Source organism: Clarias gariepinus, chromosome 3, assembly GCF_024256425.1.
Source record: "Clarias gariepinus isolate MV-2021 ecotype Netherlands chromosome 3, CGAR_prim_01v2, whole genome shotgun sequence".
Lineage (NCBI taxonomy): Eukaryota > Metazoa > Chordata > Actinopteri > Siluriformes > Clariidae > Clarias > Clarias gariepinus.
The window spans coordinates 43,614,948-43,641,926 of NC_071102.1; the positions used below are offsets into that span (position 1 = coordinate 43,614,948).

General features: G+C 43.0%; 2 protein-coding genes across 2 annotated transcripts; both read left to right on the forward strand.

Annotated features, from left to right (window-relative positions):
• The first annotated feature begins 1,396 nt into the window (after nucleotides 1-1,396).
• shoc2 (SHOC2 leucine rich repeat scaffold protein) lies at nucleotides 1,397-14,166 on the forward strand. Its single transcript, XM_053491412.1, has 9 exons — nucleotides 1,397-1,475; nucleotides 7,273-8,321; nucleotides 8,957-9,094; nucleotides 9,317-9,447; nucleotides 10,357-10,545; nucleotides 10,639-10,761; nucleotides 10,958-11,095; nucleotides 11,254-11,371; nucleotides 13,111-14,166. The coding sequence occupies exons 2-9, from the start codon at nucleotides 7,625-7,627 to the stop codon at nucleotides 13,317-13,319; spliced, it is 1,743 nt and encodes a 580-aa protein (XP_053347387.1). The 5' UTR covers nucleotides 1,397-1,475; nucleotides 7,273-7,624; the 3' UTR covers nucleotides 13,320-14,166.
• Nucleotides 14,167-16,932: 2,766 nt separating this feature from the next.
• On the forward strand, nucleotides 16,933-19,848 carry adra2a (adrenoceptor alpha 2A). The gene is made up of 2 exons (XM_053492662.1): nucleotides 16,933-17,369; nucleotides 17,524-19,848. The coding sequence occupies exon 2, from the start codon at nucleotides 17,534-17,536 to the stop codon at nucleotides 18,734-18,736; it is 1,203 nt and encodes a 400-aa protein (XP_053348637.1). The 5' UTR covers nucleotides 16,933-17,369; nucleotides 17,524-17,533; the 3' UTR covers nucleotides 18,737-19,848.
• The last annotated feature ends 7,131 nt before the right edge of the window (nucleotides 19,849-26,979 follow it).

Here is a 26,979-nt window from a genome sequence, read left to right on the forward strand (position 1 = left end):
GGTGTACGTAACAAAAATATGTTGCCTTAAACAGTAGTGTGAGTGTCATAATGAACTGTCTCTCTTACTTTATTTACATGATTTCTGATCCTGACAGAGTGATCGTTCATACGCACAAAACAAATGAATCGTGAAAACACCATAAATACGAGGTGGTGTCAAAAAGTTTCGACTAGATTTCTGTCGTGCCAACAGAGGGCAGCACAGAGGCTGTATGCTCAGTCACAGGGAGCACCGACGTTCATCAGTCAGTGTGCCAAAGACACCATCCTGTGATGGGGAGCTGTGTGAATGGTGTTATTCTGTGTGTTTTACCAAGTCTGCGATTTCATCATTGACAGAAATATAGAACGAAATGGTGAACATGAAATTCTGCAGTAAACTGGAGACATTTGACATGATTCGGCAAGTTAACTGCGATGCCGAAAAAGAACATAACTGCCAGACCTGTAACGAGCCCCTGAAAATGTCAAAACCTCGGGTGTACGGGTACGACCCTGAGAAGACGCAACAGCCTCCACAGTGGAAGAGATCATCACCTCCACGTACGAAAGAGCAGAGACACGTCCGCAGCTCGACTGAGTGCATGCTCATCATCTTTTTTGACATTCACGGCATTGTGCATCAAGATTTCTTCTCCAGGGCCCAGAACGTCGATAGTGAATTCTACTGCCAGGTTTTAGGGCGGACGAACAGCGAAAGCGCCCGGATCCGTGGCTCGTGAAACTTTTTAAACCCCTTTGTAGCACGTGCTGTGTGCGTGTGTGTTGTCCCATCCAGAGGGTGCGTCTTGTTTTGTCTTCTTGGTGTTTAGACGCAGTGGGTATCCACTTTCCTGCATCGCCGCCACCTTCTGGGTTGGATCTCCCTCGTCTTTCTTTCAGTTTTAATCCTCTTTTTTAGTCACCCTTAAGTCCTGTCGTCCATCAAATACTTTCTTCATCGTCCACACTTTATCCTTCTGGGACTCCTGATCCAGAAGGATAAAGTACTAAAAGTAAGTGTTTTTTTTTACAATAAACAGCTCAAATCCTGTTAAATTATTATTCAAGGATGTTTTTTGTACAGTTTTATTTATTTTTGTATGTACAGTTGTTTTATTCTTCTTTTTTTTTTTTTTATTAACATTATTTATACAAATAAATTTATATTTTAATATAATTACTACATTACATTACTACATATTATTATTATTACATCTCTATGGTCTCTGGGAGAACTTTCTTTTAAAACTCGTTGTATTGAAATCTCGCGATAATGTCGCACCTTACCTCTCGCGAGGTTTTGGAATGGGGAGGGGAGGGGAGGGGAGGGAAGGGGGGGTAAATGGCATGCGTGTGACGTCATCGCGTTGGCAGCCAGGCAGGAGTGGGGCGTGGCGATGATGAGGGGCGGGCCGGGCTCGCGCTGCAGCGGCGGCGGCGTTAGGGAAGGAGGAGGAAGCGGAGGATGGCGGCGGAGCGACACCTCTGAAGGTAAAGAAAAATGCACTTTTATATCCACAGAACGCGGCTCGCTGCCGTTTTACGAAACGTGGCGGAATTCAAAATGTCACCGGAGAGCCGCGGTCGGTGTCGCAGGCGGCCAACGTGGCGCTCGCGGTTTAAAGCAGGAGGTTTAAAACGCTCCTTTTGTTCAGCCCCGGAATGGCCGCTGTCTCTCTCTCTCTCTCTCTGTATATATACATGTATGTGTGTACAGCTTGTCTACGTGTGAGGCTGTTTGTTTTTACACGGAATGGAGAAACAATTTGTCCCAAACTGCAAAATCAGGAATAATCTATCCCGAAACATGGTCCACTCCTTATCTGTTGTCAGTGGCGGTGATGACCGGGTGACTGTTCTCTAGATCCCCACCTTCGCCTTACAGCGAGCCGGATGGCTCGACTACGCGACACCGCGGCTTGACGTGAGGCCTACATGAGGAGCCCGAACATTTCGTAACCTAGCATATCTTAGCATAGAGATCCGGTTCCTTAATCCCCACCAAAGAAATGCACAAATGTTCATTTCTATTTAAGCAAACTAATAAACAAATCGGTTGTTATTTAATTTCAATTAATATTTTCACATCGTTTGTCATCCACAACAAGCTAGCATTAGCCTGCTTAAGGTGTCTCCTAATATCACGGCTAATTAACCAACTCATGAATTTATCCAGCCAAACGTTATATTTAATACTAATCTATTAAGTATAACAGTTGTCTTTTGTCTGTTGTGCGACTGTAATATTAAAATAATCCTGAATCCGCTGTCACTGCAGTTAGCAACCAGGATGCTGGTGTATTTTTTTTTTCTTCCCATAACCCAATCGTATTCTGACAAATCCCGCCCCCTGAACTGTGATTGGTTAATACGATCCCGCCTAGTGCTCTCTGATTGGCTGTTCACTTACAGACAGCGTGACAGGCGTGTAAGGTAGCCAATCAGTTTCAGCGTCGGAGGCGGGATTTGGAGGAATGCGGGTTAGGGAAGGGGGGGGCAAAAGAACAGCAAAGAAGGTTAATATAAATATTAATTAAGACTAGCTTGAGTAATGAAGGCAACAAAATGGCTCTTTTTAGGTTGACAACAATGGTTGATACTTATGTATTTTTTATTTTTGAACCTTAATCTGTTATATGGTGAAGAAGAGAGCAGTTCCACACACACACACACGCCGGTCGCTTCCTGATTCCTCAGGAGATCTCAGACCTCTTGTGTGACTCTTTCCCAGAAGCTTCTCAGAAGTTGTCTTTGCCGTTTCTGGAGTCCTGATCTCCTGGGCTAACACAACCAGTTGGACTTCTCAGCGTATCGGGGGTTTGTTCACAAGGTTGAAATGGGCGTGTTGGAGCAGGAACATCGACAAACACCCACTCACACACACACACTAGTGACTTTACAACCCACCAGTCACACCGTTTTTCTTTTTAAAGCTAGTTGTGTCACCGTGTTCTGGTAGAGAACCAGCCAGATCCTAAACGCACCATGATTTTGAAGCTTCCTTGCAGAAACATGTACGAGAGTGTATCTGAAGTTTGTGGGCGGAGCCGCTGCCACTGTGGCGCTTTTGTCAAAGTCGGTGTTCTGCGACAAAAAAATATGTTTTCCATGTACCTTCTCGAGAATTTGGTGGATTCACATGGATTTAATTTTTTTAGTCCAGACTTTTACTTCTTCAATTTGTTAGCTGGCGTAGCTAACGAGGAACGTGAACTGCTGACATAAAGCTACTTCAAAAAATTACTTTAAAAATTAACGCCAGTTTGAAGGAGATTGATTGATTAAAAACTTTTGTTGAATTAAATCATGACAGTTTAGTTTAAACCAAAATCACAGTTACCCAAGACCAAGAATTTAAACGCACAATACAGTGGTGATAATGAAAGTAAAAACATGTGTCTCAAAAGTGTGTAGGTTGTTTGTGTGTGGTTGTTGTACCCCACCCTCGTCCCGGGCACGCTGTCACTTCGTTGCGCACCCCTTTTTTACAGCAGGAGTGCTGTCACGCTGTTGTGACACCTGCTTCCCTGAGGGGTGGGGGTGGGGCTCCCGCCAGTGCAGAGCCCCCGTCATGTATCCCGTACAACGGGAAAGGAAGTGGTGCTGTTGCGAACCTAAGTCATCCAGGAGTGCAGGTGCTGTCGTTGCCACATCCCCCTGGGAGGGCAGTCATGCTGGTGTGAAACCCTCCCCTTGCCACCTTGTTTGACTGAAAGTAAAAAAAAAAAACTCAGAGATGATATGGAGAGGAACCAGACTTGACGAGGAACTCCTTTGAGTGATATCAGACAGTACAACCATAAATAGATCCCCTCTGTAACTGTGAGATCAGAAGTGCAATCGTAGAACAGGAAATGTGCTCGAGTTGATATAAAGTCCACTTCGTTGAGGTCACCAAGTGTTCGCTAGGGAAGACTCAGAAGAGAGTTCATGGGAATTTTTGCTTCCTCAACTACTTGGAAACAGCAAAACTGTTTGTGTCCGTGCAGTCTTGGCTTGTCTTCATGGTTTTAGTAAGTGCAACTGTAATTAATTATCGTGCAAAAGTCTAAGCAGGATGTATGAAATGTTCCTCAGGAGTAGTTGGTGTCTTCGTATGACGAAACCTCTAACCAGAAGTGATCTCACAGGTCCGGAGGACAGAAGTGGGAGCGAAAAAGCGGAGAACCTCAGACATGAGGCGGGGTAAAACAACCAGACACTCAACACCGTCAACAAACCTGAGTGATCAATGAGAGCATCCAAACATACCAGTTCACCATAACACTGTGTCCATGAGTCCCTCAAATCTGTTATATATAGGGAATAGGTTTTTATCCTAGACTTAGACACTGAACATGATCAGTGTCTTATCATTCTCGAACATTAACCAGAAGACTGTTCCATAACTTTGGTGCTTTTTGTGAAAATGCTTCCTGCTGCAGGTTTCGTAATACGAGGTACCAATAAGCAGCCTGCACCTCATTAACAATACACTATCGGTTCACTCAGGTACTGCGACACTATTCAGTGCTTTATAGGTTAAGAGTAGTGTTTTAAAATTTCAGCACAGTGTGGATAAGATGGAGGAGACGTGCTCAGATCTTCTGCTTCACCTCAGGATTAACGGGAGCATTACGATAGTCCAACCTAAAGGTGGTCAAAGTATGAACTAGGTCTTCTGCATCATGTAGCAACATTATAGATATCTTCTCAGCAAGATTTCTGAGATGAATTAAAGAATGCTCTCCTGGTTACATCATCTACATGATCCTCAGGTGAAAGACTGGAAACACAATAATCACACCAGTACAGCGTTCGACTCCCAGTTTGCTTGATGCCGGCCTGTAGGTTGACCTTTCTGAAACTGTGACTTGTTTGGTCAGGGAGTGTACAATACAATCTGTCACACACACACACACTCTCTCTCTCTCTCTCTCTCTCTCTGTGAGAGAGCCACATGGTGTTGTGTGTAATGGCATTTCAGTGGTGCCAACATTTCTGACAGTATTTATACAGACTGGCAAGACCATAAAAAGCCGTGATATGCCAGTGTATGTCAGTGACGTGTGTGTGTGTGTGTGAGAGAGAGAGAGATATGTCAGAGGATGGTATAGCAGGTGTGTGACATCACACTTCACATACGTTACATTTGAGTCAGTGTCGGACGGCTAGCTGTCACATCGCGTGTGTGTGTGAGAGAGGCATGTGTATGTTGGACGTGCAAGCGAACGTGTGCGTGTGGGACAAGCGTGTCTGTGTGTTGTGTGCGTGCATATGTTGGCCGTGTGTGTGTGAGAAAAACACAGTTTCAGTCTGAGATGTGCTTCATCACCACCACCTTCCTGCTGCCTCTGCAACTTCACTGCAACATGCTGTGGTTTCTTAACTGTCTCGCTGTCTGCCCGTCTCTGTCTGTCTGCCCGTCTCTGTCTGTCTGCCTCGCTGTCTCTCTCTCTCTCTCTCTCTCTCTCTATTTATTTCTCTCTCAATTCTCATTTCTGCTTTATGTGTTTCAATCAGGATCTCTCTTACTTTTGTCTTTCAGTCTTTTCGCTACTTATTCTTTCTTTATCTTTTTTTTTTGTCTGTCCATGTGTCTCTCGTCTCATCTGCTTATCTGTCACTCATTGTGTTGAGCTGTATTTTTCCTGCTCGTCTCTTTCTCTGTATTTGTTCTTTTGTTGTCTGTCTCTCACACAAACTCACTGTCCCTGTCCCACTTCAGCTGTGTTTCTCTCCCCTCTCTCTCTCTCTCTCTCTCTCTCTCTCTGTCTCTTTCTTTCTGTCTCTTAACTCTGTCATCTTTATTTAGGTATTTAATTCTGCCATCTGTCTGCGTGTCTCTCTATTCCTTTTTTTTCCTGCTTGTCTCTCATTTTAATTTCTCTCTCTCTCTCTCTCTCTCTCTCTCTATCCAGATAAGGTCAGGAGGAGAGAGAGAGTGTGTGTGTGTGTGTGTGTGTGTGTGTGTGTGTGTGTTGCGATGTGGTTAGCTTACCATTCAGCGCTGATTCTCAGAAATGTCACGTCAGGCCTGTTTTACGAATCCTGAGTAGAGGAATGTGAGGTGTGTGTGTGCATTTTTTCTTGTCAGCAGAGATGCAGGATAAGGAGCGAGTTATGCTGTTTGACCCCTGCACTGGTCTCCAGGCTTCGCCCACCACACACACACACACACACACACACACACACACACACACACACACTCTTACACTCTCACACACATCTCTCTCAGTTTCACTTCACTCTTTGTGTCTCTCGCTCTCACGCTGGCCGTCACTCAGGACTTTATTCTGTATTTATTCTAGAATATTCTCTAACTAATACTTAAACCTGAAACGATCTCGAGTGACCAGTCGATCCTGAGCTGCTAAAGCGTGCGGGATGCGCACGTGACGGCTGATGTCGATCAAATGTGGAGGTGACGGTAACCACGGCGACATATCATCAGGTTTGATTGACAAGTTTGTCGATCTGTCGCTTTAAAAAACATCGAATGAGTAGGTTCTAACATCTTGGAATCACACACACACGTACGTCATCACAGGGCTCGGCAGCACTAAGCCAAACGGTGAGGTCGACACCCCTGACTCCGCCCCCAGGAATTCCTAGACTCGAGCTGTGCGAGCGAGTACAAGTGTGTAACTTTAAGAGGAAAAAAAACGCTCGGCTGATAAACGGCCATGCAGATGGTACCTTCTGTGTAAAAAAAAAAAAAAAAGTGTTTGTTTGTTTATTTATTTATTTATTTATTTATTGGTTTAAAGGTCTCCTGTCCTGCAGGGAGTCCCGGCTTGGAAGAGCGCTCGCAAAAGATTATTCTCAGCAGCGTTAACCTTTCCGACGCTCTGATCTGAGTCGGGACCGACAACTCACGCTGTCTCTCTCAATCTCTCACACACACACACACACACACACACACACACACAGAGCTTGCATGCTACACCCTTACACAGGAATGAGAGAAAGCAGATCGCCGTCTCTGATAGTTTTTATGAGCGTTCACACACACACGCACGCGAGTCCTTGTCGAAGGAGGGAGTCCATAAATTCCTATTTCCATAAACACTGAGTCGAAGTGTATCACGCCGGCGTACACACACACACACACTCACAGAGACTGAGGTCTGTACGTTAAAAGTGCTGTGTAAAGAGAGTAGCGCATCCTGACGTCGCTCACGAGTAATTTTGGAAATAAGGATTTTTATGTAGCTAACGCTAACGAGTCTTAAAGATTTCCGCCGTCTCTGGTGTAACGAGTGTTTGTTTATTTTTGTTTTTTTTTGTTTGTTTTTCTTTTTTCCAGTGAAGGATGCGAGCTCTTGTGCCCCGTTTCGTCCCCGTTCCGATCCCCACGAGAGAGTTTCTACAGTCCAGACGAGCATGAGGGTCCCCGCCTCCTCCATCGCGTCCCGTCTCCCTCGCGTCACCGAGTGTTAATGGAAACAGGAGCGCTTGGGTGTTTCTCACCCGTGTTGTCCTCACACGTGTGCACCAGTATGTACGGATGCGCTGAAGTATAGCAGTGATCGCTGATATATATTTTTTAAATATATATATATATATTTTTTTATTGGAGTTCTGAGCGAGAGAAGCGAAGGACAGAGAGAGACAGAGACAAACGGTCTCATGCTGCGTCAGGCCGAAGTGCTTTCACCATGAGCAGCGCTTTAGGCAAAGACAAAGACTGCAAAGACAAGGAGGCCAAAGCGCTCACGGGTAAGGAGCGCGACAAGGAGCCCAAGGCGCTCGCCGGCCTGGGGAAGGAGGGCAAGGAGCCCAAAACCAAAGGGAAAGATGCCAAAGATGGGAAGAAGGACGCGGGCGGGGCGCCGCCCGCCGTGGCGTTCTCCGTGGACAACACGATAAAGCGGCCGAACCCGGCAACGGGCACGCGCAAGAAGTCGAGCAACGCCGAGGTGGCCAAGGAGCTGGTGAAGTGCCGCGACGAGAACTCGACCCGCCTGGACCTGTCCAAGCGCTCCATCCACCTGCTCCCGTCGTCCATCAAGGAGCTGACGCTGCTCACCGAGCTCTACCTGTACAGCAACAAGCTGCAGAGCCTCCCGGCCGAGCTGGGCTGCCTCTCCAGCCTGGTGACGCTGGCCCTCAGCGAGAACTCGCTCACCAGCCTGCCGGACTCGCTGGACAACCTAAAGAGGCTACGCATGCTCGACCTGCGGCACAACAAGCTGCGCGAGATCCCGGCCGTGGTGTACCGCCTCGCCTCGCTCACCACGCTCTACCTGCGCTTCAACCGCATCACCGCCGTCGAGAAGGACATCCGCAACCTGAGCAAGCTCACCATGCTGAGCATCCGCGAGAACAAGATCAAACAGCTGCCCGCTGAGATCGGTGAGTACAAATCTCCAAAGATCGTGTGTCTGGCTGTATCAAATGCCATTAAAAAAAAAAAAAAAGTAAGTTCTCCATTGGTTGGAAGCCCCGCCCCCTCTCGGTTTCTCTGCTTAAAACGCGGTGTGTGCGTAAAGATTTGGGATTCGAGCCAGGAGTATAAAGTAAATCTGGTGAGTTTCTCAGGACTGTTCACCCCTCCATGGTTTATTCTCCTCACATTTTGGCTACAGAGTAACGATAAAAGTTTAAAACTACTTTCACTTCTTGTTCGTTACTTCGTAAATCGCGGTTGCGTTAGTTCCTCCAGGAGTGGGCGGAGTGAAAGAACTTGTTAAATACAGAAACAAATCGTAATCTTGTTGATGTTTGTGGATCTGTTGTGTAAAAGTGATATCTCACGCTGTGATCTCTCGAGTCCTCGTGCCTACGACCGCATCACAGCCGTGTGCTGATATTCAGTACAACAGCACCACCACAAGTGTTCAAGTGTTATGCTGGCTTGTAGAAGTAAATATTGTTTGTAACAAAAAAAACAACACTTGAAGACATAAGAAAAAAAACTACCTTATGCATTGGGTTATCTCATGGACTTGTGTGATTCTCTGTCTCTGTCTGTCTCTCTCTCTTTGTAGGAGAGCTGTGTAACTTGATCACTCTGGACGTGGCCCACAATCAGCTGGAGCACCTCCCTAAAGAGATCGGCAACTGCACGCAGATCACCAACCTGGACCTACAGCACAACGAGCTCCTGGACCTACCCGAGACTATCGGTACTCACCGACGCACTCCTCCTCCTCCTCCCCTGTTGTTATGTGGGATTAGACTTTGTAACCTTGCTTAATTGGCTTTGGCTCTCTGATTAAAGAATGTTCCGGATCATTTATCCCTCGTTTCAGTGTTGCAGTGAAACTGAGTAAAATTACTATTTCCTGTTTTTCTTAGTACAGGAAACACTTAATTTTGTTTGTTTGATTGTTTTTGTGCTGATGCAGGCAACCTGTCGAGTATAAACCGCCTGGGTTTACGGTACAACAGGCTGTCGGCGATCCCCCGGTCGTTAGCCAAGTGCCGAGAGCTGGAAGAGTTAAACCTGGAGAACAACAACATCTCGGTGCTGCCTGAGGTACGAGTCACACTCTTATCTCCTTACGCTGGCTCTGTAGGAATAAAACGATTATAAACAAGCCAGGATTATTTATTGCTAGCTTGATTATGTCGTCGTTCCCCCGATCCCATAGACAAGGAGTTTCACAAAGTTTTCATGTTCCTTCTTTCCTGATCTTCATCAAACAACTGAGGGAGTAAGTTAGGACCGGACGAGCATAACGTCACTGTTTAATCTCCTTACTTCTAAACGCCTGACGTGCTGACCCGGCCCTGACCGGCTCTAGCGGCTTATCTCATGCTCATACGGTCACGTAGCCTCTAACACGCTAAAGGTCACGGCGGAACAGAAAGCACATCCGTTAACGTTACTGCAAGGACAGCGCGGCCTTCGTTACGTCATCGACGTCCTGGCTTGTTATCAGTTTGATTCCACGATCGGCCTCAGATATAAACAAGTCTGTTTATATACGTATAAAACAGATTATGTCATCAAAAATCACTCGCCTCAAAAGCTTAAAATCTGCCGTTTTCTCCTAAATCTGTCTCGAACCCACTCATGTACACACGCTTGTATATGAGCGCTAATTAGCTGTTAGAAGACAAACAAAGGCCCGCCGTCGCTCAACCCACACGCTAGCTGTTAAGTTTTAAGACTTTCGTCTGAGGCGGTAAGACGTTACTGTTTTGTGACTGAAAAACACGCTGCTCTGTTAAATGTTAAATTCTTATATTTGTCACATGTCTGAGCTGTCTGCTCCCTCCCCCTATTTTCTTACTTCTAAGGAATGCGCTACATTTAATTTAATAAAATTTTATTTGTATGGCGCTTTTAACAATTGATGTTGTCGCAAAGCAGATTATATATATATATATATATATTTGCGCGTTCCGCCATACTGACGCGATCCTCGCGGTCTTTACACAGGGTCTGCTCTCCAGCCTAGTGAACCTGACCAGCCTGACGCTCGCACGCAACTGTTTCCAGTCGTACCCGGTGGGCGGGCCGTCGCAGTTCTCCACCATCTACTCGCTGAACATGGAGCACAACCGCATCAACAAGATCCCCTTCGGCATCTTCTCCCGCGCCAAAGTCCTCAGCAAGCTCAACATGAAGGTGAGGAGATACGGCGAGTAGTACGGAACCGAGAACTAGATGGAACAACCAGTGGTAGCGTGGTCTTATTTTTTCTTCCCCTTGTATTATCAGGACAACCAATTGACGTCGCTGCCGCTGGACTTCGGAACATGGACCAGCATGGTGGAGCTGAACCTGGCAACAAACCAGCTGACTAAAATCCCAGAGGACATCTGCGGCCTCGCGTCGCTCGAGGTACGCGCAGACTGCTATTAATATCGGACCTCGCATCCGACTTCCTGTCACGTGTGTGGTTCTCCGTGTTCGGTTGTGTCCCAGTCCGCGTAATAGCCACTTCCTATTTCAAGTTGAGATGGACAGAGATATCAGATTCTGTGGGCAGCATTAAGCGAGAGCGCGCAGGACTCATGTTCGTTATCTTTCACTCCAGGTCCTCATATTGTCCAACAACCTACTGAAGAAGTTACCTCACGGCATCGGGAACCTGCGGAAGCTGCGCGAGCTCGACCTCGAGGAGAACAAGCTGGAGTCGCTCCCGAACGAGATCGCCTACCTGAAAGACCTACAAGTATAAACACACACACACACTGTTCTGTTCAGTCTCAGCAGTCGCCATGATGTCATTGTCACGCGAATAAACATCCAGAGAGAGAAGTGTACAGAATATATATATATATATATATATAAAAAAACTAATCTTTCATGTCAATTTTGTTCTATTTCCAGAAACTCGTGTTGACCAATAATCAGCTGACCACGCTGCCGAGAGGGATCGGTCACCTGACCAACCTGACTCACCTGGGACTGGGAGAGAATCTCCTGCAGCACCTGCCCGAGGAGATCGGTGTGTATGCACGCACTCTCTCATACACACACACAAACACACACGCACACTTTTGAATTGCATGAATTCAGTCTCGCTCGATCCGTGGCATTTGTCGGCAAAATGTTTGCGTTGTCAGGTTTTAGAGCAGCGTCGCTTATCGTGCTGCCAAAACGTCAATAACGTTTTTTTTTCCTTCTCAAATGTGTGTCAAAAAAAGAACGTTTGCATTTAAGGGGGAAAAAGGTCCTAAACAGGACTTTCAACTTTATTGTGGTTTAATAGAAATAAAAAGTCTTTTTTCCCTATGTAACGGGTTCGACCCCAAGTGCACAGGCGACACCAGGAAACACAGACAAATGGGAAAGGAAAGGGTTAAAGGAGGGAGGATGGAAAGAAAGGAAAGGGAAGGTGATGCACGTGCTGGTCTGGTTGGCAGTGCCTCGCTGGCATGCGGGCACAGGCTGGTGAGTGGTGTTGGCAGGCAGAGTGGCAGCTTTGGAGCACGCGGAGGTAACGCTCCTGCATCCTCCCGATGAGGGCGACCTCGTCCGCTGGCGCGAGCCAAGACCAGCCCCTCCCAGCTCTCTCTGGGCGCGGGCACAGGCGGGAGTCTCTCCTGGGCGTCTGTCGGCTGGGCGGCTTTCCCGGTTGGGATCGGGGGCCCTAACACAGTCCTCTCGGCGGCTTTTTCCTTTTCAGCCGCGGGGATGCGAAGGCGGGCTCTAAGCCAGTGGTTCCCAAACTGGGGGTGGCGGAATAATTTCATGGGGTCGCGAGAGGGACTATAATTTTTTTTTTTTTTTTTGTGATTATAATACACACTTTTCAGTATTACAAGTCAATGCTATAAATAAATATTTTCTGTAATGAATGATTTGTAAAGATATTACTGATTGAGTGTGAGTGTTTAAAAAAATAAAAATTTGCGATTTAAAGATATGACGTCACTGTGCATCGACTGGCTCACTAGTTATTGCTACAGCGCACAATTGAACGTGAAAACCGCAACTGCCGAGATGGATAGATTTTTTTATTCGCAAATCTAAAAATGTTGAGGAAATTGTGGACAGTTTGCCCGAGTCATCGAAACCATGTACATTGACCAAGCATAAGAGCAAGTCAGACCAAAGTAGGAAACGTTGAAAATATCAGAAAAAAATCATAAAATATGGATTTACTTGCTCTACTGGCGACAACGTAGATTTCCCTCAATGTGTAATCTGTTCAGAAGTGCTTGCTCATGAAAGTATGAAGCCCGGCAAAACACATAATTGCTCAACAAGCAAAAAAAAACAAAAAACAATTGCACTCTTAATTTTAGCAATAATAAATAAAAATGACTAATCAATAACTAACTAACCAAAGGCGTACAAGACTTGCTTTGTCTGATTTAACGACAAATCTGACTTACAAATGTGCTCCTGGAATGGAACTTGTCCATAAGTAGGGGACTACCTCTATTAGTAGTAAATAGCTATTTTTTTTTTGGCTAGGCTGAAATCAAATACATGATTTACAGTGTATAATTTATTGTTGTTAAAGGTTTTATTGCTAAACAATTTTAACACACTTCTATAGCGTTCATTCTGTTCTCAGAGTTACGATCACATGTCTTAATTAACCAATCAGCATTTAAGGTACAGTCATGACGTTTCATTTAAACTCAAAGTCTTGATGATCAGATCACGAAGGAAGTAACGATGCGAGAGTCTAAACGTTTCTGATCGTACTTGACCTGGTGTCCCCCTCTGCCCTAGGCACTCTGGAGAACCTGGAGGAGCTGTACCTAAACGACAACCCCAACCTTCACGGGCTGCCCTTCGAGCTGGCGCTGTGCAGCAAGCTGTCCATCATGAGCATCGAGAACTGCCCCCTGAGCCAGCTCCCTCCGCAGATCGTCGCAGGCGGCCCGTCCTTCATCATCCAGTTCCTCAAGATGCAGGGTCCGTACCGTGCCATGGTCTGATCCCTGCAACACCAACCAACGAACGAACGAACGAACAAACACAGACTAGTCCATGTGCGGTTTCAAGACGTCAAATACAAAAGGAGAGAGAGAGAGAAAGCGAGGGCACGATGACGATTATCCCTTTCATAAACCAGATTAGGACGCAGTCACGGTTCTTGTGATGTCATCGAACACACAACCAAGAACTAATAATAATAATAATAATACTCATGTTCTGCTTCACTGAGAGAGAGAGAGAGAGAGAGAGAGAAATAATGAGGCTGATTATTCAGAATCAGTTTCAGTCCATGCAGACGTTTTTAACCGAACGGACCAATCGTAACGTCCGACAGGAAGGACGAGAGCATTTAATACGACGCCAGGTCGGATCTGGACGTGTCGCTAAATCAGCTTGGTGTCCCGGCGCTCCGGAGCCGCGTTGCCAAATCCTCTTCATCGTTTTTACACCAGTTGTATGCAAAAACACGTTTATTTCTAATCGTTCATTTCATCGTTTGCTGCTGCTGCTGCTGCCATAACCATTTATTTTTGTTTATTTGTTTTTTTTTTTGGTGTTTTTTTTAAGATTCTGTTTCTCTTAATATACTCCCTGTCTATTATTATTATTATTATTATTATTATTATTATTTTTGAAAACGGTCCCCATGGTTTCGTTTTTGTACAGAGGTTGTTGGGTAAGTGCGAACAAGTTGTGTAGTTGTGAAACCTTTTTTTTTTTTTTTTTTTATATAGCTATATACATATATAAACATATATATAGATATATACAAACACACACACACATATTGAAATTGTGCCTATCCAGCATGAATGGCTGGTTTGTTTTCTGACCGTAATTTCTTTCTCACACAATGTTTTTTTTTTTTTTTTTTTTTTTAGCATAATTTATTAAACGCTTTCTTTATCATGTTTTTTTAAATACACATATATATATAAACACAACACAGATTATCATCACTCATTAATTCACCAGACATATTGCTCATGTTTTACAGTTTTTCTTTAGCCACATTTAAATTCTGTCTTAATTTTTTTTTCTTCTTATGTTTAAAAAAAACGAAATGAAACAATACGCAAAAGTAAACGGAGTAGTGTCTTACAGATTTTCTCTTCTAGAAGGAGAGAATCACTGACGATAAATTTAAAAAATGTTTATTTAAAAATAAAAATCATGCGAGTTAAAAGTTTAGAAGTATTTTTGCTGGTTTCCCCTCTGATGAACTGCAGATGTTTCCGCCGTGTTCTTGTCCCCGAGCCTCACAGCGAGCAGCGTTATCCCTGAGACGCGACACTGAAGCACGAGATTTTCTTTCTTTTCTTTTTTTCCTTTCTATTTTGTTAAAGGGTTGGGGGAGGGGCTTTTTAAAAATTATAATTATACCTGCAATTAAGCACTCGTTCTTTATCAGAGAGTCTGCTCTGCTAATTAAGCGCGCTTTGCTCGCTCACACTGGCACTCGGAAAGCTCCAGATCTTTTTCTTTAGCGTTTCGCTTGTATGCACTTTGTAACGATTCTCCGGCATCGACTTTAAAAGTGGTGTGTGTGTGTTTGTTTGTTTATACCGTGCTACCGGTTTACACTTTAAAAGCGGGGCATTTTTATCTTGAAGTATTTTACGCTTTATTTAATTACGCTTTTTTCCCCGTAACCTTTTGTTTCAAATTGAACTATTGATCTGATCTGTGCGTGGGTTTTTTTTATTTTTATTTTTTTAGAAAATCAGTTTCTTCTTTGTGTTCGGTCGTTTTACGGATCGTCCATATCTCTGGTATTATCATTACTTTGGGGTATTATTATTTTTATTTTTTTTTGCAAAGTGTTAAAAAGTTAAGTTAATTTGATTTTTTTATATATATTTTTTAAACAATTTAAATGGAGTTGTCTTTATTTAGTATTATATCAATATCAAGTGACTGTGTTAAAAAAAAAATCCCGTCTAGTTTATCACTTTTTTTTTTTTTTTTTTAATCATGTCCATGTTTGTGTTACCCTTTTTTAAAAAGTTACTTTTTTTTTTTTTTTTTTTTACTTTCGTGAAGATGTCTCCATCAGCAGCAGCATATCTGAAAAAGCAGAGCATGATGGATGCCGTCGCTGCTTTCGATCTGTTGCTGGACCTCTTTAACACACACTTACTCACACACACACACACAATGCTGTACACACACACACACACAGATGCAGAATTATTACCGACTGGAGCGCACGCGTGCGACTGCAGCACGGACCGACAAACAAAAACTTGTAAAAAGGGCTTTTTTTTTTCTGTTCCCCGCTCGCAGACACGCCACAGGCATCGCATTCCCAGTTTTGTATAAAAGCTTAGACAAAAAGTGTACATTTGATTTTTTTTTCCCTCTTTTGTGTAATTACAGTTAGCTGTTAACGAGATGGAATTATTATTATTGTTATGTGGAAAATAAATGCCTTCGATGAGTACCGAGTCATCGTGTCCCGTTTCAGGTGCGTCCTTCCTGTCTGATGAGAGATGGGGACGGGGTGGGGACAGACAAAAAGAAGTCAGAACAGTTACTGAGACAAAAGTCTATCGGTGACTGGATGATGAGGACAGGACGGCAACACAAGCAGCGATGTGGAGTGAGACGGGGATGGTAAAGTCGGACAGGGCGGTGATTGGGATGGAAACAGAGACGCGAGGGTGATTGAGGTGGGACCTGATGAAGACAGGCTAATGACAAAGCGAGAGTGATGTGAGGGTGAGTGGGACTGGCCTGAGAAATGTGAGTTTGCTGGGAAAGAGAGACTGGATCCCAGCTGAGACGGGGTGAAGCCAGTGCCAGGGAGTCCACAGGGACAGAGCCTGAGACGAGGAGTCGGCTGGGACAGGGACAGAGCAAGAGATGGGGCAATAGGTGGGCTAGAAACAGAAACAGGGGAGTAACTGAGGTGGAGATGGATGGGACGGGTTTTGGTGCAGGAGGAGACCAGTTGGTTACTGGGGTAAAGAGAGAGAGAGATTTGGCAAGGACCAAAAATAATGGACTGGTGGTTGTCTTGAAGTTATTAAATCAGACAACATTCCCCAGCGTCGTTTCCCACACACACACCGCTCTACAGGATGCTGGAGGATTGTGTTTGTTTAGACCTTTTTTTTATTATTCATTAAGAATTAAATCTGTTTAAATCCTCCTTTTAGTCTTCCTCTGGAACTTGTGTGTGAGGTGTAATATGAAAACGTACCAGCAGGTGCCGCTGTGTCCCCAAATCACCAGCAGCAGTGAACGTGCCGAGTCGGCGCCAGGCGCATGCGCGAAGCTAACAAATTCAACACATTTTTAAAGCGCTGTAAAATATTTGGCAACAAAATACATTTTTATAATTATAAATTAAAAAATATATATATTTCCTGATTTTATCGTCATACAAAATAATTTTATATATACATTTTGACTCTCATAATAATACATATAAATGTACACTTATTGAGGTAAAAATGTTTTTTTTAATCATCATTAGTCGTTGACATTATCTCTTTTATATTTCTCAACAATTTTAATACTAATATATTTATATTTTTATATATATATAAGGGTAAAAGCGCTGAATTTAGACTATTTTTGGCGTTTCCCTTTCACGCTGAGCTGAGTCTGTTGCCAGGCAACAAACCCCGCCTCCCCCCACTAGGATTGGCGCAACCACTAAACCAATCACGCGAGTGCAGGGCGGGGTTTATGGAATACGGGTAGGAAAGCAAGTGAATAAATAACGCACCTGTGCCTGGCTCCCGGGCGACGTCTAACTTGGAGACGGTGCGTTTCTTTCTTTTTTTTAATTCTGGAGAAGGAGGGAAATGAAGGAGGGAGTGGCAGAAATCCGGAGAAAGAGAAGTACATCTGGGCAGAGAGCATGCAGAGGATGATCAGATAAATGTGATTAGACTGAGGAGCTGATGAGAGGAGATGAGATGAGATGAGATGAAAGGAGATGAGAGGAGAGGAGCGCACCTGATGCTTTAGAAGAGAAGTTATGCACGTCAGAAGTACTTTTCCTCTCTCTCTGTGCTGTGTGATTTCATCTCAAGAAGGTAAGTTGAATTAATTAAAATTCTTTCTTGCATGCACTTTTTCTTCCCTTTTAATAAATTTCTTTATTTATTATTTCTCCATCATAAGTATTTTTTTCCCCCATAATTAAAACTAAGCTGCATGAACTCTGTTCCCCCTTTTTTTTTCTGGAAGGGAAGTGACCATGGGAGCATTAGGGTGCTTGAACGCGACCAACGGGACTAGTGGTGGCGTGTCGTACCCTTTCCAGGTGTCCCTGGTGGTGCTCGTGGTGTTACTCATCCTCCTTACGGTGTTCGGAAACGTCCTGGTGGTGATCGCGGTGTTCACGAGCCGAGCCCTGAAGGCGCCGCAGAACCTGTTCCTGGTCTCCCTGGCGTCGGCCGACATCTTGGTGGCGACCCTGGTCATGCCGTTCTCGCTGGCCAACGAACTGATGGGTTACTGGTATTTCGGCCAGGCGTGGTGCGAGGTCTACCTGGCTCTGGACGTCCTGTTCTGCACCGCCTCCATCGCACACCTGTGCGCCATCAGCCTGGACCGCTATTGGTCCATCACGCAAGCCGTGGAGTACAATCTGAAGCGCACGCCGCGCCGCATCAAGTGCATTATCCTCGTCGTTTGGGTCATCGCCGCCGTCATCTCCTTCCCGCCGCTCATCACTATGGAGAAGGAGGGGGAGCAAGAGGCGGGGCGTCCCTTGTGTAAGATCAACGATGACAAGTGGTACATCATATCGTCCTGCATTGGGTCCTTCTTTCTGCCCTGTGTGATCATGGTGCTCGTTTATATCCGCATCTACCAGATTGCCAAGAGCAGGACCAGAGGGAGAGGATGGAAAGAGGAAGAGGATGGACGGAGAAGGAATGGCGCCAAGAAAGTGGAGAACGGTGAAGGGCAATGCCACGAGAAGCTCAACGGCAACCCGGAAGACAAGGACAAGGGCGACATCAATGGCGTGGACATGGAGGAGTCGTCCTCGTCCGACCACAAGCATGACAACACTTGCTCCAGCAAGAAGAAACGGGCCAAAGGAAAAACCAAGCTGAGCCAGATCAAACCCGGGGACGAGACGGGCAAGCTCTCGACACGGCAGAGCGCCAATCGAGGACGCTGGAAGGGCCGCCAGAACCGCGAGAAGCGCTTCACCTTCGTTCTGGCCGTCGTTGTGGGCGTCTTCGTGGTTTGCTGGTTTCCTTTCTTCTTCACGTACACGTTGATGGCGCTCTGTGACTCGTGCTGCGTCCCCACCACGCTCTTCAAGTTCTTCTTCTGGTTCGGCTACTGCAACAGCTCGCTCAACCCCATCATCTACACCATCTTCAACCACGACTTCAGGAGGGCTTTCAAGAAGATCCTGTGCAGAGGAGAACGCAGGCTCGTATGAACCAGTCCTCGTGTGAGTTATCCTCACCTCATCTCCCGGATGTCATTTTGACCTTTAATCCTCAACGAGAACTGAACACAGTGTGCGCGCTTACGCTATCTACACCATCACCAGTCATGACAATAAAAGATCTCGTGCCAAGGACAGGGCAGGAGGGTCATGCCGCCGCTTTGGCGACAGAGCTGACGTTGGTCCGTGGCACCGATGTGGGATCAGAGTCTCTTTTTGAACTTTAACCTACAATCCATTGTGACAAGACAAACATGAGTTCAGGGCGATGTAAAAAGAGCAACTTCCCAGTTTTTTTTTTTTTTTACAGCTTGTACAGAACACAGCAAACCGCTCTTTAATGATACAGCATCAGTCTGATTTATTGCGAGGTAACCAGCCAGAGGCGGAGTGTGTACAGTAAACAGTCATACATGGCTTGCTATTGAAATATCGGCCATTGAATTGACACCTGCGGTTGTATTTATACATCAGTAGAGTGATAAGGAAAAAAAAATGTCCTCTGGTGCTTTGCTCTGTAAATATCACAAATCATACAGTGGGAATCTGCGAGCAAGGTGCACACATACACACACCGACCATTCTCTGTTGTGTGCGTGTGTGGTGTTAAATATGCATATTACAGATGGAGATAATTTTTTTTCTCATCTGTGGAAAAAAAAATGTGACAAACAATGTGACCAATATAAAGAATAAAGACCATGGAGAAAAAAAAACTATATATTTTTTTCCCCTTTTAATTATATTTAGAAAGATTAGTCGCAGACGTCTATCATCCGTGACGGGTTTTATAACTTCTCAGGCTAAGGTTTCTTCCTCTGAGCACTGATACGTCGTCTCCTACGAAACTCTTCTCACTGCTAACCACTACAAATGATCCCCCTCATCACCCCCCCCCCCCCCAACACACACACTCACACACGCAAAAGGGTAACGATTTACTTAATATGATCCATTAGGCAAATTGACGTCGAGCTGATCGTATGCGAAACAAACAGGTTGGTTTCACAGCAACGCCGGCCTCTTCCCTGAGCTTTATATCTCTCTCATGGCTATAAAGGTGAATAATATTTATGCAGCCTCGGTTTTTAACGGTTTCTCTGCATATACACACGTCGGTGCATATACACACGAGCGGTGCGGTGTAGTAATAATTACACAGTGGTTTGCAGAGCGATAAAACATATGGGTGTTGTATTTAAAAATTATGAGCTCCGGTGTTTGTGTATCAGTTTTTTTTACTCCACTGTGTAGCAGTTGCAGGATTTTTGAGGAACAAAACGAATTTTGGCAATTTAATACAAGAAAACATTTGGATTTGCTGCTTCTGCAATTCTGGGAGCAGCAAAAAAAAAAATGCACAGAGGTCAGATATAAAGCTTTTGGAACACTTTCATTTCTCAATTGATGCAATTTAAATGACCTTTTACGTTCATGGCAGAAAATATGGCAGAACTGTAGAAATATTTGACAGGATTCCTGAACGAGGTGGGATTGCTCAGAAATTCTTTTGGGAATGGATCTTTCATTTTATTTATTTTCAGATTTCTATCCTGAGCAGGTGGGATTGGTCAGAAGTCCTTAAGGAGCCAGTGGGATTAGCTGGAATTCCTTAAGAATCATCTGGGATTAGTCAGAATTCCTTGAGGAGCAGGTGGGATAAGTCCAAGTTCCCTAAGGAGCAGGTAGGATTGGTTGGAATTCCTTTTAAGGAGCTCTTGGGATTAAACAGAATTTTTTTTTTTTTGGTCAGTACCCTTTTAAGCCTTACTCGCCTAATCCAGTCAGAATTCAATTCAGTTTTAGCAACAGATCCAGCCACTAATCAGCTTTACACAAATTCTTTTGGATGAAGTGGGTGCGGTCAGTTAAACATTTCATAAGAAAAAGGGAATGTAAGTGCAGGATTTTGTTTTTAAAAGAAAAACTAATGTACAAAAATCAATAAAAGCACATGGTCCAGATCAAATTTTATTATAGTTATAATAATTACACTACAATGTGATGTATATGTTCTTGAGGCTTTGTAGTGGTGACTATTTTCTGATATGTCATCTTGAAATCGTGTCTCACTGACATGAACTCTCACTGTGAAAGAGAACAATCTTCTTTATTTAATGTAAAATGGCAGGGAGAAAAATGTCCTGTGATCATGTTTTTGGGCTAATCCTGGAGACATCTGCATCCTAGAAAGTGATTTTCATACTAAGAATTAATTTTAGCCTTATGGTGACCAGCTTCACTTTCTGTTTTTTTTTTTTTGTCCTGCTGAGGAACAACAGCAACAGAACCCAGTTTTAGGTGCCACCACTAAACTCTAGGTCTTGTTGTTAGCTCTGTTGAACAAAGTGTACGATGGCACACGTCTAAATGAAAAGAAAAGAAAAAAACACCCACGCACACCAAGAAACTGAATGTACGTTTTATTTTACTCTCCTGAAATAAATGACGTGAACTGTATCTGACTTGTGACGTTTATAAAGTTTTTTTTTCCCCTGTAATGCTTGTCATGTGTAGGTTTCTAGGCTAACAAGCTACATTCAAGTGTTTTCTCAGCACTAACACACCTGATTCAGGTCATTAGTCAAATAGGAAAGATCTCTCAATGTGTTTGAGGAGGGAAAACAGCACAGCGAAAGTGAAATCCAGGAAAAGTCTTCAAAAGCATCTCACTTGTGAATTACAGCAGCACAGCCATGAAAAGAAAAGAAGTGTTTCTTATAGACACAAACCAAACTGGGAAAAGACAAAAAAAAGTCCACTTGGAAACATTTTAGGAAAAGGTCATGTATTCAAGTTCACTCAAATACAAACATATCAGGCTGAGGGCTGACCGCTGCTCTCGAAGGGATCAAGTTTCAATCTGACCTGCATGTTTATAACAACAGCAGCAGCGTTCCCAGCCATGTATTCCATGCTTGTTAATGAACTGTCACAGCAGGAAACTTCGAGCCGTTCTGTAGCATCGAATTGAAGAATTTATTAAAACTACTAAAAAAGGTGTTTATTTGAATTAAGTTTGTTGTTATTAGAAAAAAACATATTTGTGCATAACATTGTGCTAAATTACTAAAATTAGTCTTGTTAAACCCTTATTGTCAGTGGTTCCATCCCAATGGACATGCCCATCATATAGGGGCCTGATCTGATGACATTCTAGAGTCTATGTGTGTGCGTCACCGACTTGCTTTCTCATCTGTACAGCAGTTTTCCCAAAGTTTTCATGCTTCACTGACATGAAATACACCACTCTCCAAATGTTTACAGTTTGGCCCAATTCCAAAATGAAGTATACTTAATTTTCAATTCAATTTATTTGTATAGTGCTTTTAACAATTGACATTGTCGCAAAGCAGCTTTACACAGTCAATGATGGAAGTTTGTATGAAATGTGAATGTGTATGAATCAAAATGACTACAAAATGATTGTGCAAGGAAAAACTCTCTGAGATGGTTATAGGAAAAAACCTTGAGAGGAACCAGACTCAACAGGGAACACATCCTCATCTGGGTGACAACGGATAAAGTGTGTGTGTGTACATATATATATATATATATATACACACACACACACACACACACACATGCATATATATGTGTATATGAACTTCATCAACTGTTATATTGAACTTCCTGTCTCATAACAAACAGTATGACTGTAGATCTCTCTCTCTCTCTCTCTCTCTCTATATATATATATATATACAGTGGCTTGCAAAAGTATTCGGCCCCCTTGAACTTTTCCACATTTTGTCACATTTCAGCCACAAACATGAATCAATTTTATTAGAATTCCACGTGAAAGACCAATACAAAGTGGAACGAAAATCATACGTGATAAATGAATAAATGTGGAAAAGTTCAAGGGGGCCGAATACTTTTGCAAGCCACTGTATATACATATATACATGTGTATAACATTAAAGTGGAAACAAAACACAGTCTTAAAAGTAGAACTCTCTTTATTTCTCTATATAACCCCTGCTACACTAATATAATGCACTTATCTCAGCAGTTCACTAATGCTACAGTGTGACATTCCGACCATTAGTGTCACTTTATACCTTGATTGTCTCCAAACAAGTAAAGTAACAAGCAAGTTGGCAACAGGTTATTTGTCAATTTTGAAGGATCAGGAGTTTCACTCACTGAATGTTCACAATGTTTACAACTGCAGTGGGTTCCGAGCGAACCTAGACCGGGATCGTCATTCTGGTTCGATTTGAACAACCCTTGTGTATGCTTGCCAATTTGGCTATTTCAATCCAAAAGAGCTGTTTGAGTGTTTGGTACACATGCTTTGACTGTGTGCAAAAAAAAACAATAGAATTTTCCTATGTGTCGTGTTAATAGCGCTTTGCAAAGATGGATATCTGTATTACTTGTGAAGATAAAGTTGGACGTAGCACTAGTGGGATGTAACATCATTAGAGATGTATGTAATGGCAGCTAAATCCGTCCAACTCTGCTGCAGGTAATGATGCAATCTAGCTGGCGCTAATGATCAACTGAAAAACTCATGTGAGCTCATTAGAAAGAAAAACAGTATGGCGAAGACATTTAATCTTGTCACAGGAGAGAATGAGCATGAAAGAGGAGCTGAATTTCACATGTTTTATAGTCTCATAACCTGACTAAAGAATATTTACTTTAAATTAAATACATTGCTTGTACTTGAAACTCTAGCTAAATGTAATAAAACAAACAGGAATGTCATACATATGGGCCTGTGTGCGGAAAACAAACAAAAGTGTTAATTAAAAAAAAAAAACCCTAACGATTGCCACATACCTAAAGCTTAATGTTGGTTAACTCGTAGCTGTGGTTAGCTGTTCTTTTCCGAGCTCACTTTCTCATCATTTTTAATATCACAGCTATTTAAACTCATGAACAAAAGTTTAAACCCAACTAAGGACATAAATATTGAGTCAACTTAGCAAAGTAGAATTTGATCCATGCCCACATACCTCACTGTAACTAGCTAGCAATTGAAGCATCTAGCTGTTAGCTAACTAAAAATTATAACTACCAACTAAAGTGAGCTTTAATTACATTTAAAATTATGTGGAAAACCTCTAAAACAAATTTAAAATGTTGCTTGTGAGGAGAAAGAGGTTTGTTTTAAAAATATTATTTGTGGAAACTAGCTTGGCCGATCTTGCTAATCTGGCTAGTTGTTTTTCAACCAAATCTCTCTCTCTTCACAAAGCAGTATAAACCATCACAAAAAAGCTGTTATTTAAATCTACTTTTAAAATGTCCTGTTTTTCTTTTAAACCTCAGTGAAAAATATTTTGTGATTTATTTAAACTTTGTACACCACATTAACATTGTGTTATCTGAGCTAGCCAAAATCAAATGATCAGAGCTCTGGGGGTAAAAAGGTACTACAATTAATAAACTGTAACTCCCTCTTACTGGAAATATTTTTTTTTAATTCATGTCAGAACTCAACTAAAACCTGAACCGCATTTTTATATGCTTCCTTTTTATTTTATTAATGACTGAATGAGCTTGGTCTTGAGGTCATAAGGAGGGGGGTGAACTTTATGGAATAATTAAGCATTGTTATAACGAGTCATCAACCATTATTATGTGTTTCTGTGTGTATAGTAAACTGGACAAAGAAGAAAAATTGCCCAGTGGGAGTGATTAACACTGTTCTATTGAATGGACCTAATAAATGCAATTAAACAGACCATTAAGTTAAACGATTAAATGTATATTAAACTTAATAAATAACACAAAAACTTTTTCACTTTAACACTTTTATAGTTTCCTGTTTGCTGATTCCTCTCTAGATTGATGCATAAAATGTGGAAAAGTTCAAGAGGGCCGAATACTTTTGCAAGCCACTGTATGTATGTACTGTATGTATATATAGTAATTTAATTATTTGCAGCTATCGAACCTCCGTATCTGTACACTCTGTTTAAAAATTGCCTTCAACACCATCGCACTGGTCTTCTCATACATCGCTGGCTGGACGAGCCGAGCCGGGTAAACGTCATTGCTTACTTTGTGCTGAAATTCTCATTAATATGATGTCATTACTCACTCATCGTCTATATCACTTCCTGTATACAGGTCTCGGGGAGCCTGGAGCCTATCCAAGGAGACTTAGGGCACAAGGCAGATACACATTGAACAGGGTGCCAATCCATTGGGGGGGACTCACATACACACATGCTGATTCACACACTATGGGCTATTTGGGAATGGCAGTTCGCCTAATTTAAATGTCTTTGGACTGTGGGTGAAGACCCCCAAGCATGGGGAGAACATACAAACAGGCAGAAAGGCAGGAATCGAACCCAAACACTGAAAGTGCAAGGCGACATTGCTAACCACTAAGATAAACATGCCAACTAAGAGAAGAGGCCCTTGCTGTAGTTTTCTTTTATTATTATTATTTTTTAAATGTATCCATCTTATCTGGAATTTGATACCAACCAAATATTAGCTCCACGATCGCTAAGATATCTACACAAACATGTTTCATGTGTTTCAGGGCTGGGTTTTACTTTATAGTGACTTTTTTTCAACTTGGTAATTTTAGATGCCCTAATAATTGAGTACCACTAATCTGTTTTTGGATTCTTTGCCGAGTTTGGACAGCTGTCTACGGAAATCAACGTTAGGTCACTTGGCTTTGTCCTCTCAGCATGGGATACATGGGAAAATTGCTGTCCCATGGTAGTTTCATAGCATCAGACTATGAATTGATACAGCATTATTGCCACCTGAATATGATTTATTCTTTTATGTTCCTCCACTGACAAAACCAATCACTTCATCCTGGTTTATGAGTCTGTTGCTAGATATGTCTATGTTTTTTCACAGTAGTAGTTAACGTGAAGTTACGTGAAGTTAACTAACTGTTAAACAGAAGCTGCAGACCTTTACCCTGTAGACACTGAAATCGAAGCAAAGATCATGTGTGCACCAAAAGTGTGGTGTGTGAACAGATGTTTTATTTGTGTAAAAAGATGATTTGGTTGACTCCAATGTTCTGGGTTATGCGAGTGTGAAGGATAAGACATGATGCATCATGCCAGCCAACTGCATAACTTTAAACAGCTTCTCATGTATGTGGAAGTGTCACATTTAGACACTTTCACACATATTACCTCAGAGATGCCCACAATTGGCCAGTATCTCCATGTGATTGACAAGGAAGAACAAACATGGCCAATTTTGTTTCATTGTCTTCCAGCCGTAGGGAGTTAAATTCTTAATTTCATATATCACAAGTTGCATATAGTGTACACTTACCAGACTCTTAATTAGCTACACTGCTAGAACAGGATTTGACCCCCTTTGCCTTTAGAACTGCCTTGATTCTTCATTGCATTTAGATTCAACAAGGTCCTGGAAACAGTCCGTAGAGATTTTGGTCAATGTTGACATGACACATCCATAACACAAATCTCCCATTCCACCACACTCCAAACGTGCTCCATTCGATTAAGATCTAGTGACTGTGGAGGCCGTTTGGGTACAGTGACCTCATTGTCATGTTCAAGAGACCAATTCGAAATGATTTTAGCTTTGTGACATGTGTGGCAAATTCTGATCCTGTGATTATAAAGGGTTGAACACAGTAAGCAACAATACTTAGGCTGTGGTATTTAAACCATGCTCAGATGGTACAAACACCAACCTGAACTGCTGATACAAGAAGGATGTGTCCATATGTCATGCTGTTCGAAGTGTTGGGCGTTCCTACGTGTTTTTCCGGATACCCTGGTTGTAACAAGATGTTATTTGAGTCTCTGTTGCCCTTCTATCAGCTCAAACCAGTCTGGTCGTTCTCCTCTGGCCATTTTCACACAGAGGACTGTCCTCCCAGAGTATTTTTTTTTGTTCAGACCACTCTCTTTAAACCGTAGAGATGGATGTGTGTGAAAATTCCAGCAGTTTATCAGTTTCGGAAATACTCAGACAAGCCCGTCTGGCACCAACAAACATGCCATGTTCAAACTTACTTACATCGTCCTTCTTCTGGATTTAGGTGCTCGGTTTTAAATTCTCCATATTGTCTTGACCGTGTCTACATTCCTAAATACATTAAGTTGTTTTCATGTGATTGGCTGATTAGATATTTGCGTTAACAAGCAGTTAAGCAGGTGAAGCTAATGAAGTGGACAGTGAAAGGTACGTGAATCGGCTGTTGATATTCAGTAAAAAAAGATTTACATTTACATTCAGGCAGACGCTCTTATCCAGAGCGA

Bases quoted from the DNA above. Each gene is read 5' to 3' on its own strand.
- shoc2 (XM_053491412.1), top strand. From the start codon at position 7,625: ATGAGCAGCGCTTTAGGCAAAGACAAAGACTGCAAAGACAAGGAGGCC. The intron at 9,095-9,316 runs GTACTCACCGAC...GTGCTGATGCAG, and splicing joins GGACCTACCCGAGACTATCG to GCAACCTGTCGAGTATAAAC. The intron at 10,546-10,638 runs GTGAGGAGATAC...TTGTATTATCAG, and splicing joins TCAGCAAGCTCAACATGAAG to GACAACCAATTGACGTCGCT.
- adra2a (XM_053492662.1), top strand. From the start codon at position 17,534: ATGGGAGCATTAGGGTGCTTGAACGCGACCAACGGGACTAGTGGTGGC.